Genomic DNA, 13,810 nt, shown 5'->3' on the forward strand with positions numbered 1-13,810 from the left:
AATTTGGACCTTTTAACAGTTTACACACAAGTATAAAATGATTCAAAGTCCAGAAAGGATTAAACTCGGGTGTTGTCATTTCAACTGACAACTATCCATTATTCTAGTTCTAATATAAGTCATATAGCTGTTGAATAGTAACCTATAAGACTTTCCAGAATTTTTCTACTATGTCTTATTAAAGATAATTGATAATCTACACTTGAATAGTCATTTCAACCATCTTCCTTGTTTTTTTTTTGGATATTTACTTTAAATTGCACCTAAAGTAAATATCCAAAAATTTCTCATAAATGCTATAAATGAGAGGTATAACAACAAGACTTGAAAGGACATTATCTAGAAGTTAAAATCATGTAGTTAGACATTATCATTCTGGAAAATATATTTCATGGTAGATTTTCAGTTGCTATTATGATATCATCAGAGCTTCATTCATTTATATACAAAAAAACAAAACATATGCTTGGTTTTTACTTTTTCATTTAAACTAGGATATAAATGAAATAAAAATTACATACAATTTGATAGGAAAGCACAATCTATATTTGCTATTTTTATATTTGAATAACCATTTTTTAAGGATACTAATCTTTAATTTCTAATGAAAAAATGTTTTAAGCTACTTTTTAGTCTTCCTCAGTTTCATTTAATGATGTTTCCCAAACTTCTCTTTAGTTCAAATTTGGGAAATATCATTAGCTGAAACTGAGGATGGCTATAAGGTAGCCAAAAATGTTTTTTTTTTTTTCATTAGAAATTAAAGATTTGGTAGCCATAAAAAACAGTTGTTCAAATATAAAAATAGTAAATACGATGCTAAACTTTCAATTTCTTTGCTTTTTATATTATTGCTCTGGTACAGTTTAAAAGAAAAAGGCATATTATGGTGACTATGTCATTATCATTAATATGGAAGGCTGTGAATTAATGGGACAAACCATCATTGTTACCAAATAATAAAATAGACATAGAAAAGAATTTTACTTTTTAAATTATTGGTAATAACAATATAATATGACCAAAAATGGAAACTATGATAAAATATTAAGTTCATAAAGAGGATATTCACGTTGAACTACAGAACGCTAAATTACTACACAGAGTATCAGATAAGGCACAAGTCAAGTGCCTCGAATTGCTAGAGATCTATCGGGCAATTAAACAAGGGGTCGGTATTAACTTCAAAGAAATGAACACACTTTCCACATCGTGGCATGCCATTTTTGAACTATTTCCCAATGATTGAAATGCACATCAAAGATAGTTTAAATTACATAGGATATTTATGTCATGATCTATGTGAAGTTAATTGATTTATTCAGATATGTTTCAAATGTTTTACATATTTTAAATTTTAATGCAACGTATTCGAATTACGTAGTTAATTGGAACTTTTAAAAACATTCTATTCCACAAGCCGTTAGTTCGACATCGTCAATACCTGAGAATGTCTATTACATATAGATGAAAACGTTCATAGAAAGAATTTTTCTGTTTGGTTATGTACTGGTGATGGTTTATTTGGTGAGTGGTCTATAAATAAGTATCCAGTTTTTTAAAATATATTAAGTTCATAATTAAATTTGAATACATTATGACCTCACAATATACAACTATACATTCCAAGACTCCTCACATAAGCAGAAATTCACATAAAATAGTGAACACCATTAATTATTAAGTATTTGCTATACTCGTATAACTATCACACATTTTTACAGACTCTAAACTCTAACAAATAAACTCTAATAACTCTATAATAACAATAAATAGCATAAAATTTTTTAACGTCATTTTTATGATTTACTATATTAACTCTCTAATGTTTGTAAAAAAAAGCAGCATTGGTATCACATGGATAGGATGTGTTACATGTAAAAACTCCAGACAACAGTACTACCAGTACCTTCTTTCTCCATAATATCCAAGGGTAATGAATATACCTGTACAGTATATATTTGTAGTGATGGCCAGATGGGCAAGAAGTTAAGGTGCATCTGTGGGACCTAGCATTGAATCTGGATATGTCAAAAAACCCCAGGAATTTTTCAGGGGGGGTATGTCTAGATATGTTGGCCCTATCCCTCACCATCCACTCACCCCATTGTGGCCCTAACCAAACCCTTAATGGGTTTGCTAAAAAAGGTCCTCTTAGTGCTGACAAGACAGAAAAAAGAGTTTTAAAAGTTTTTATTACAGATATATATTTTCTTAAAGTTTTAGTTCTCCCTTTATTTCATACCATATCTGCAAATACCCGCCAATTCCTCAATATCCTCTGCATTTTTCCAAAAAGGAGTCAAATCATCTGCAATTTGGGAAATTTCCTGTCATGTGACAGCACTACCAGTCAAAGACTGATGAAGATCCCTAGTGTTTAATACAAAACATGGAAATGAATCGCAGTAACAATTTCCCAAAATGATAATGAGCAATATACTTCATGCACCTTAGAAAATAGTACTGATTTAGTGTGTAATTAAGAATTTTAATTTTACATTTTTTGTTTTGTTTTGGATTGCCAGTGTAATCTGAAACCGCACAGTCAGGTCCTATCATATAATAGAAAAAACTCTTGATGAAAATTTTAATAATTTAATTTTTTTAATGAATGACTTTAACTTATGAATTGTAATTATGCTTTCATATTTAAGATTCAAGAGAAAATATAAAATCTTGATATTTACCCACTACTAACACATTGACAGAAGCCGTATCCTTTCCTGATTTATTTGTAGCAGTGATTGTATATTTTCCACTATCGCCCCGATTTGATCTTCTTGTTGTCAACTTAGTATTATAATCTTCATTTTCAATTTGAGTACGATCTGCAGATTTCAATGGACTATCATTCAATGACCAAGCTATTGTTGGTGGAGGTTCTCCAATAACTCCTACATCAAATTTAATTGGTTGTCCAGCTCTAATTGTAATATCTTTTAGATTTTTTCGATTGATTTGTGGGGCCACTGTAAATTTAAAGAAAAAAAATTAATTTAATAGTTAATAATATATAAATGGCAACTAGATAGAAAGAAAGTAATATATTTAATAAATTTAGTTTGAATAAAATTAATATTAAAGATGGTAGGCAATAAAATGAAATGAGATTTTATATAATTTGATTAATAATTAAACTCAACTAAATATTCTATAAAAATTTTCTATATATTCTTCACTCACAAATCCAAATTCCTTATATTCATTTTTATATACTGTATTTCTTGCATTATTCTCTCTATTTCCTTCTTTATTTACTTATAAATTAATAAAATCTTTGATGTTATAGAATATGCTTAATTCTTTTATTTATTTATTCTAATAAACAGCAGCACAGCAGTAGAGATGAAAAAGTTATAAACAGTACACTCTAATAGTAAGCACGTTGTCTATCGAAGGAAGATAAGGCTTTATGAAACCGAAAAATTGAAAATTCTTTTCAGCGCTGCACTGTTGGTTGTTTGAATAATAATAAAGTGAAAAACTGTTATTTATTTTCCATTTATTCCATTAATAATTGTCTTCAAATAATACTTACACCTAATTCCCAAAGAATAGAAAAATAACAGTTGCCTTCTAACAATAAGTAAACACTAATAAACAGCACCGCAACAAAAAGAAAAAGATATAAAATATGTATTCTAAAACAGTGTTGTCTATTATATCTTTTTTTAAACCTAATAATAACTACAACTTCAGTATGCATTCATTTAAGTGCTTATTTTATTATCTGTGATTAACCTTTCCATTTTGTTTTCAATCTCAGAATAAAGTGATTTATAGTTATTTCATTTGTTAAATTTGAGCAATCAGAATTTGACAAAGTATATTTTATACAACATACAATGAAGGAATAAAGAAAATAATATAACTTAGTTTTATTCATGTAAATCTCATTGCAGCATTGACATTGCATTGCAATTTTTTCATACCATCATATTAAAATATATAAGATCTTTATCAATTTTGATATAAAGTTTTATTGTAACATTAACTGGGCTAGATAAAGCTAGAACTATGCAAATAATATCTATTCAGTAATCTTTATTTAATATTTATTTGTAAATGTCTTTAATATCTTTTGTTAATCAAACATTACAGTTAAATTAACTATCTTTTTTTAAAATTTCTTTTCTATAACAAGTCTATTTTTAAATTAAATAAAACAACATAATCTTAAATGTACAGTTGTGTGAAATGCTATTATACAGATTTTATAAGGTTGCATTACTGTTAAATAACAGTGTCAAGAAAAAAATTACTGTAAATTCTAGGTGTGGGAAAAGTAACAGCAGAAAAATAAATCCAATGTAATTGATTATCTTTGATTTCTATTTTTAAATTAATTTAGAAACTAACAAAAAATTAATTAATTTTAAAACTTACGAAATCTTGGCTTGGCTACTATTGGCTTTGATGTTTCACTTGGTTCACTTGGTCCAGCTTTATTAACAGCAATAACTCGGAATTCATACTCTTTTCCATCATCCAGGAAAGGAGCTGTTCCTTTAGTCTGGTCACCTGGAACTTCTGCAGCTTTTTCCCAACGTGGACTTCCTTTTTCTTTTTTCTCTATAATATAATGGGTAATTGGTGCACCTCCATCTTTATCGGGTGCAGCCCATTTCAAGTCAACATGATCACGATTCCAGTCTGTTGGTTCTGGCTTGCCAGGTGCTTCAGGAGGACCTTAATATAATAACAATGTAGTCATTTAAAAATTATTTAAATATAAAAGGTATAGTATTTTATTTTTTGTGTAAAAATAAATGTAATTTACAGTTATGAGAAATTTAATATAATAATTATAAAAATAATAAACAATATAATTTTGTTAATTAATTGTTACTTACTATATGGATCTTTAGCAGTGATTGGTTCTGTTGTTTCAAGTGGTTCTGAATCACCTTCTTTATTAACAGCTTTTACTCTAAAGTTATATGATTTTCCAGGAGTTAAACCGGTAACTTCCATTTCTGGTGCATGAGTTTTACCAATAGGTATCCATGAACCAGTGTCTGGATCTTGTTTCTCAACAACATAACCATCTATTGGTTCTCCTCCATCATCTTTCGGCTTATCCCATTTCAACTTGCATCCATTCTTATTAACATCACTTACTTGTAGTGGTCCCTCTGGTTTACCTGGTTTTCCTAAAAATGCATTAAATAGCAAATAAATTTTTTTTTTAACAATATGGACTATGGACTAATTTCATACAGCATAATAAAATTAATAAGAAATATGTTAGAAAGGTGTTTTGTATAATAAATTCATTATTTTTTCAATAATGTAAGGAATATATCATCAATATTTCAAAGTACTTTAGCTGCTTTTATTATTTACATAGTGAAACAGCTGTCAAATAAATTTAGGTTAGCTAAATTATATTATAGTCTCAGCTAAATTTTAGTCAGTTATTATCATATTACAGTAAATTAATTTAAATTAATTTACTGTACAGTATTAATTTTTAGTAACTAAAAATTTTATTATGTAAAATGGGAGATGATAATAAATAAGTTTAAAGCACAGTTCTATTAGTTTTAATCTGTTTAACAAATTGTAAACTAGAGATTAACAAAATCTTCAAATTAAAAATATTAAGAACTTCTAATATTCTTAAAAATTGTAAAGGTAATTTAAACTATAGGTTAGTCACTAGTTCTTTTTTATTTAAGACAATAATCAAAATAACTACTTCAGATATAAAAATGCATTTTCTATTATTATTTTAATAATAAATTATTATTATTCTTAGTTTTGTTAATAATACAGTAGAGTATCGTTTATCCAAATCAATTGGGGACTGGGGTAGTTCGGATAACCGATTATGTACGAAAAAATATATTAACCTATCAGATGTTGAAATTTTTCTCCGTTGCGTGTCGCTTTGTGTCGAATTTTCGTTGATTTTAAGCCTAACAAAAATGTTTATAATAATAATCGAGGCTATTGTATCGTTAAAAATTATTTCTTTATTTTGTACAAACAAAATAAATATATTGAAAATATAAAAACAAAAAAAATTATACTTTAGAAGTTAATTTAGTATCAAAAACGATCGATTCAGCACGACACAGTCTGACTGGAAAGCTTTCGGATAAACGACGCTCTACTGTATTATTATTTATTGAAATCATAGAAAATAGATTACCTAGGACTGTTACTTCAACATCAACTTGATCTGAGCCATGTTGATTAACAGCAACAATAGTATAAACAGCACTATCCTTTCTTTCAGCTTTATCGCAGGTAAATTTGGAATTGTATGGAACATTTTTAATGGAAAGATTTAATCTCTCTACCACAGGTTTATCTTTAATTCTCCATGATACGGTCGGTGGTGGTTCTCCTATTATTTTCACATCAAATGCAAATGCTTGCCCAACCTTAACAGTAACATCTTTCACTGTTCTTCTATCAATTCTTGGTGCCACTAATTGTAATAATAATTTGGAAATTAAAAATGTATTATTTGAATAATTTAATAGTAAAACTAAAACATATTTATATCACAAATGTATATTAAAAATGTGGAAATGAAAAAATTACAATAGTGTATAAGTGATGTAATGAATAATAGAAGAAAACTTGTTAAAATGATTTTGCTACAGAAATTAAAGAATTAGAATTAAAAATTAAATTTTGAGACGATAAATAATCTTTTATGCTCTAATTCATATCTTGTTTAAATCATTCTGAAACATCTTTCAATACTTTATATTTACAAAATCACTATAAATGATTTTTTGTAAACAAACTTCATTAATGTATTTTCATAATTGTTTATCATTATATGTAAATTTTCTTTGTTATATTTTACAAGTAGAATTTTTTGTTACGTATATTGAAAATAACTTGTTTTTATTTCTTTTTACATTAATAAAATAAAAATAAACTGATAATTACATTTTCTAGGTTTGGCAATTACTGGTTTTGTGGCGTCACTGGCTTCGCCTGGACCAGCAGCATTAACAGCACGAACACGGAACTGATATGATTCTCCCGGAATTAAATCTGGAACACGACCTTCAGTCACATTTCCATCTATTTGAGCTGCTTTAACCCATAAGCTACTATCTTTTTCTTTCTTTTCAATAATATATCCAGTTATTGGTGATCCTCCATCCTTGAAAGGTGGATTCCATTTAAGATCTACAAATTCTTTATCCCAGTCTTTTAATTCTGGTATTTCAGGCTTTCCAGGAGGATCTGTTCAATAAAATATCCAAAAATTTTATTTAAAAAATTAATATATATTTACTTAAATATCCAACTAAAAATATAACTAATTTGTAACATAAACATGTAAAAATGATGGCATTTAATTAACATTCAGAGCATACTTAGTTTCAATATATATAACTTATTTAAATATAATTTTTTAAATTTAATTGGAAATTGTATAATAGTTTAATTAACCTTACCAAATGGGTTTTTAGCTAAAACTGGTTTTTGATTTTCTAAAGGATCACTTTCACCTTCAGCATTTACAGCCTTAACTCTGAATTTATATTCTTGTCCTGTAAAAAAAGTAAAATAAAAATATAATTATAACAATATTTTTTAATTTCTTTCCAACCTTCTATAAATGTTGTCACAGGCAATACTAGATTACTTCTTTAATTAACAACTTAACTGTTTGAAATGTATCAATTAAAGTATTTTTAATTTTTATCTAGGAAAATAATGTGTTTTTACTTTCTTAATTATCAATTAGCAATCATTAATTTTCATTTTTTATTGCAAACCATATAATATCCATAATCTAATAGTGGCATATTGTTAAATTTTAAATTTTTACATACACATATAGTGACGAAATTTCTAAGAAAATATCGAAAATTATGTTATAAAATGCTACCAATTACATAAAATTTAAATTTAAACATATGAAATTTTAGTCCTAACTTGTCTATGAAGAATGTTAAAAAAAATACTCTTAAACAAAAATAAATAAAAATTATTATAAAACTTTATATTAAATAAAACACAACTCAAAATTTTGTTACCAGGAACAAGACTTCCAACTTCTATTTCTGGTTTAGTTGTTCTACCAACAGGCACCCATCTACCAGTTTCAGTATCCATTTTTTCAATAGCATACTGTTCAACGGGTACACCGCCATCATCTTCTGGAGGTTTCCATTTCAACTTGCATCCTTCGGCATGAACATTTGATATTTCTAAAGGACCACCGGGTATAGATGGCCTATCTGCAAAAAAAAGTTCTATCTATTCAGATTGTAACATTAAATACTAGATATTATATTACTAAGAAAGCAAATGATAATGTTTACTTTATCTAGCAGGTTAACTGCTGTATGGGAAATATAATTTATTACTTTGTTATATACAGTGGTACCTTGGTATTTGAACTTAATTCATTCTAGAAGGCTGTTTGAGTGCCAATCTGTTTGGATACTGAATGAATTTCCCCATAAGAAATAATGTAAATTAGATTAATCAGTTATAGAACGCCAAAAAATACACATATAAAAGCATTTTAGTTAAAATTTAACTCAAATTTAACAAGACGTTTGCAAACCTAGCATGCATAAATCATATAGAACCTAAACATAATAAATAGATGAAATAAATGCAAATTTATTCTCACTTTACCTGCAACTTTAAAGAGTTGATGGCATATGTGGAAGATGATAAGATGGTGAAGAGGAAGTGAGATATTATATTTTGGAAGACTGACACATTTTGTTTGTTTCAACTGGGAATACTCATATGCGATACAGTGTGGCAAAACATGTGTATTAATTTTAATAGTAATTTTGTCTGACAAGACAGGCAACTCTGTGGTTCATTTTAATTAGTTACTCATTTTTATCATAGGAAATTTTTCATGAATGACAAAATTAAAGTAATAACAAATATTTTTGTTATTAATTTAAAATTTGTTCTGATAGTTCATGTTTGTTCAGCCAAGTACTGAGCAAACAGTTGACTACCAAGCAATTTCCCCCAAGCATACATTCAAATACTCAAGTTGGAAGCAGTCAAGGTACCAAGGTATTAAGGTTTTGAGAAAATTTAAAATTTTAGTGCAATTATTAAGTATAAAATTATAAAATAAAAGTTTAGACTCGTTTCGTTTAGAAAATATAATAATGGCATAAAAACAGTTCAAACATTTTCAGGATAACTTCTATAAATTAAGTATATCTAGTTGCTTTGAAATCGTTTTTGGAGTATAATTTGTATCAGTGCATCATTCGGAATGAAAAAAGTCCTGTTTAAGATCAATAATGATATTATTTCATGTATATTTCTTAACAGATTAATTCTATAACTATCACTAAGGCTCATTATTTTCAAGCAATATGTTTAAATAAGATTTAAATTTTATATTTGTCATTCTAAATCATAGAGTGGTTTCTAAGGAAAGAAAACTATGCTCAAAAATGCATTAAGTAACAGCCTTTTTTTTAAACAAATTTTTTTTATTAATTATCTTACAGGGATTTGGAGTATGGGTTTATTCTCTTACTTCATAAACGAAAATCTTTGATACAATATTCTGTTCTGAATTTCAATTATCTGACTCAAGCAGCAACTCAGCTAACTATGCTATTTTTGACACATTATTTATTTTCTCACTAGTATAATAGTATTTTATTCTGTATGTAAATTTACCAGGTGTATAAGCTTAAATCCGCTGTTTTTTAGTCAGAAAAAAACACGTTTTTTTCATAGCAAGCAAAAACAAATTTATTCAAAGTACTTTCCCTGACTAGCGACACATTTTTTCCATCTCTCGGGCAATGTGTGGATACCATGCCAAAAAAATTCTTTTTCTTTCGAGGCAAACCACTCATCAAGCCATTTCTGGACATTTTCGTAAGAATCGAAGTGGCGCTCAGCGAGCGCGTGGCCCATCGACGAAAATAAGTGATAGTCAGAAGGGGCCAGGTCTGGTGAATAAGCGGGATGGGGTAGCACCTCCCAGTCGAGTGTCTTCAAGTAGTTTTGGACCAATGTTGACGAGTGCGATGGTGCATTGTCGTGGAGGAAAATCAGCTTGTTGTGTCTTTGCTGATAATCTGGCCTTTTTTCACGCAGAGCATGATGCAATTTGATCAGTTGTTGGTAGTAGCGGTGGGCATTGACAGTTTCACCAGGTTTCAACAGCTCATAGTAGACGATACCCTGCTGATCCCACCAAACGCACAGCATCGTCTTCCGTCCAAAGCGATTTGGTCTTGGGGAAGATGTTGATGGTTTTCCTGGATCAACCCACGATTTCTTGCGTTTAGGATTCTCAAAATATATCCATTTTTCGTCGCCAGTTAGAATCCGATGAAGAAACGACTTTCTTTTTTGTCTGGCGAGTAAGATTTCGCATGTGTTTTGGCGTCGCTCCATCTGCCTATCGTTCAATTCGTGCGGCACCCATTTTCCGATCTTTTGAATCTTTCCCATGGCACGTAGACGCATGGAAATAGCTGGTTGAGTAACACCCAGTTGCTCGGCAAGCATTTTTTGTGATTGGGTATCGTCCTCGTCCAAAAGAGCCTGCAATTGATGGTCTTCAACCTGTCTGGGCCGATTTTCACGCTTCTTGTCGCTCAGGTCAAAATTCCCGTCTTTGAACTGACGAAACCAATCTCTGCACGTGGTTTCCGATAAAGCACTGTCGCCATAGGCCTCCACAAGCATTCGATGAGCTTCGGCAGCCGATTTCTTCAAATTGAAGCAGAAAAGCAGAGCTTCCCGCATATGCTGTTTTTCTGGCACAAAACTAGGCATGATTAACAAAGGAAAAATGTATGATGTCGTATGAAATCGCTGATGATGTGCACGGATTAATGTTGACAAATGTCAAAGTCATTGAAAAAAAAATATAGCGTCTCCACGGTAGCTTAATACGCTTACTAACGCCATCTATTAGCAAACAGCGGATTTAAGCTTATACACCTGGTATTATTAATTGTTACCATAAAAATTGTATTTACTAAGTCAACTAATAGGAAAAATACTTTCTGTGAGTTTTTATTGATATTGAATGAACATTAAAAATGTGTATTTTAGATTAAAATTTCAAAAAAAAATCTATATTTTATCACAAATGATTAAAACTAATCAAGAATACAATTAAAAATATATTGAATTTATATTTTATCATGAAAAAGAAGAAAAATATTAGTAATTGAACATTTTATAATAAAATATTATTCATTTATATTTTTCATAATGAAATGTAATAGCAATTATTTTTTAATGAAAATATTATAAAAATAAGTGAATTTACCTAATACTATTAACTGTACAGTGGCTTCATCTTTTCCTGAACTATTCTCAGCAGTAATTCGGTATGTTCCTTTATCTTTTCTTTCTGCAGAATGAACAATCAGTTTTGTTCGATATGGTTCGGCTTCAATGGTATGATGAGAACTCGGCTTGAGAGCGGTTCCTTCAAAAAGCCATGCTGTTTTTGGTGGTGGTTCACCAATGACTTTTACATCAAATTTAACACTTTGACCAACTCGGATAGTTACATCTTTCAAGCTAGAACGATCAATTTTGGGGGCCACTAAAAAAATGAAATTTTAAAAGTAAAAAATACAGTTTTAAATTAATATATTTATGATTTCGGAAAAATAAAAATGATAATATCAAGCTTACAAAATCTTGGTTTTGCAACAACTAAGTCACTGTGATCACTGGGAGCACTTGGTCCAGCCTTGTTAATTGCTTTTACACGAAATTGGTATTCCATGCCTTCAATTAAGTCTGGAACTCTAGCTTCACATTTATCACCTATAACTTCAATTGCTTTTTGCCATTTAGTACTGTATTTATCTTTTTTCTCAATAATATAACTTGTAATAGGAGCACCCCCATCACTAGCAGGAGGTTTCCATGTAAGATCTACATGATGTTTGTCCCAGTCTTTAGGAGTTGGCTTTCCAGGTTTACCAGGCTCATCTTAAAATAATAAAATTCAAATCTTAATATATATAGTATGTGCATATTAATATAAAACTGTATATCAAAATTTTCATTTAAATAAACTAATTATTTTTTTCCATATTATGAAAAAGGATGGCTTAAATAATGCAGCATCTGACCTGCATTTTTTCATATCTTGATCAGTATCATTTTCTTCAGTGTCTTATTTATTATAAATATCTGGGGTAATTACCAGAATGTACAGACACTTAGGACATGTAACTGATCATAGAACCACCTCCTTTTATGGTGAGAGATCGACCAATTAAGTCTGAATGATTTTTATACCATATAACAGTGAATAACATTATTCTTCATAATGTACACCTTTAATGATTCAAAGACTTTAAATGACTTAAATATTTGTATATTTTCTAATTATAATAATGAACTATGCAATATACAAAATATAGTACTATGAAAGTTTTAAAATTTCTACTAAATCATATAAAATAACTAATTATCTCACAAGTAGTATGTTGATAAGTTAACAAATGTTTGTTTTGCAAATAAATGGTGTAGAGAATTTTTATTTAAAAAGCCAACTTTTACTAATTTGCATAAATAAAAAATTCATTAGTTTTTGTAATTATTGTATTTGAATAATATAAGAAAATTACCATATGGATTCTTTGCTAAAGTTGGAACATCTGTTTCTAGTGGTTCTGATTCACCTTCAGGATTGACAGCCTTAACTCTAAATTTATATTCTTTTCCAGGTATAAGGCCACCAATTTCAGCTTGTGGCTCTTTGGTAACAGTAACAGGTACCCATCTGCCACTCTCTGTATCCATTTTCTCAACAACATATTGTTGTATTGGTTCACCACCATCATCTTCGGGTTTATTCCATTTTAATTTGCAACCTTCTGCAGTAACATCAGATACTTCAAGAGGACCTTGAGGTTTAGAAGGCTTACCTAAAAATATTACAGTTAAATGAAAGTTAGATTATTTAATCATGATTTATTTTGAAATACATAAAGTAAAATAATAATTACTTAATACTGTCACTTCAACTGCAACTTCATCTTTTCCAGAACCATTTTTGGCCCTTATGATATATTTTCCTGTATCTGATCTCTTTGCTTTTGTTAATAAAAATAATGTATGATATTCTTCTATTTCAATCTTAAATCTTTCATCTTTGATGGGATTTTCATTGAAAGCCCAAGTAATTTCTGGAGGTGGTTCTCCTTTAACATCAACATCAAACTTCACAGATTGTCCAGTACGAATTATTACATTTTTCAAATTAGTTCGATCAATATATGGAGCCACTAACAATTAAATAAATAAATAAAAATGTTAAAAGATTAATTACATATATTTAATGTAAATTATATTAGATAATAAAACATACAGAATCTGGGTTTAGCCACCACTGATTTGGATGCATCACTTGGTTCACTGGGTCCTGCTTTATTAACAGCAATAACTCTAAATTCATATTCATCCCCTTCCTCCAAATCAGGAACTGTTGCAGTAGTATTAGTACCACTAACTTCTTTAGCTTTCTGCCATTTGTAAGTTCCCTTCTTTCTTTTCTCAATGACATAACCAGTAATTGGTGTACCACCATCGCTCTCAGGTTTGGTCCATTTAAGATCAACATGATCATTATCCCAATCAGTAAGTTCTGGTCTTCCAGGTTTACTTGGTTCATCTGTAATTTAAAAATATATATATATATTATTTGCATTTGAATTAAATAAATATCAATTACAAAAAAAGTTGTTTTTATATGTGTATTGAAGTGTATTTCACTTTAAATATATAATTTTTTAATAAAAAATTTTGTGTATAGATAAATAAATCAATTCATAAATATTAATGATTT

The 13,810-nt window shown here is 28.9% G+C and overlaps 1 protein-coding gene across 2 annotated transcripts in view; it reads right to left on the reverse strand.

The window, feature by feature from the left end:
• Nucleotides 1-13,810, reverse strand: part of LOC136984037 (twitchin-like) — a 185,768-nt gene that overhangs the window by 50,095 nt on the left and 121,863 nt on the right. For both annotated transcript variants that reach the window (XM_067280951.1, XM_067280952.1), the window contains 12 exons: nucleotides 13,334-13,636; nucleotides 12,972-13,250; nucleotides 12,591-12,890; nucleotides 11,644-11,946; nucleotides 11,270-11,551; nucleotides 8,019-8,222; nucleotides 7,434-7,529; nucleotides 6,916-7,218; nucleotides 6,161-6,442; nucleotides 4,857-5,156; nucleotides 4,390-4,692; nucleotides 2,691-2,972 (listed from right to left, as the gene is read on the reverse strand). In XM_067280951.1, the coding sequence (XP_067137052.1) occupies nucleotides 2,691-2,972; nucleotides 4,390-4,692; nucleotides 4,857-5,156; nucleotides 6,161-6,442; nucleotides 6,916-7,218; nucleotides 7,434-7,529; nucleotides 8,019-8,222; nucleotides 11,270-11,551; nucleotides 11,644-11,946; nucleotides 12,591-12,890; nucleotides 12,972-13,250; nucleotides 13,334-13,636 (3,237 nt within the window). The remainder of the gene's footprint in view (nucleotides 1-2,690; nucleotides 2,973-4,389; nucleotides 4,693-4,856; nucleotides 5,157-6,160; nucleotides 6,443-6,915; nucleotides 7,219-7,433; nucleotides 7,530-8,018; nucleotides 8,223-11,269; nucleotides 11,552-11,643; nucleotides 11,947-12,590; nucleotides 12,891-12,971; nucleotides 13,251-13,333; nucleotides 13,637-13,810) is intronic.

The sequence above is a fragment of the Centruroides vittatus genome, unplaced genomic scaffold (assembly GCF_030686945.1).
Source record: "Centruroides vittatus isolate TY-2023 unplaced genomic scaffold, ASM3068694v2 contig_900, whole genome shotgun sequence".
In the NCBI taxonomy this organism is placed as follows: Eukaryota; Metazoa; Arthropoda; class Arachnida; order Scorpiones; family Buthidae; genus Centruroides; species Centruroides vittatus.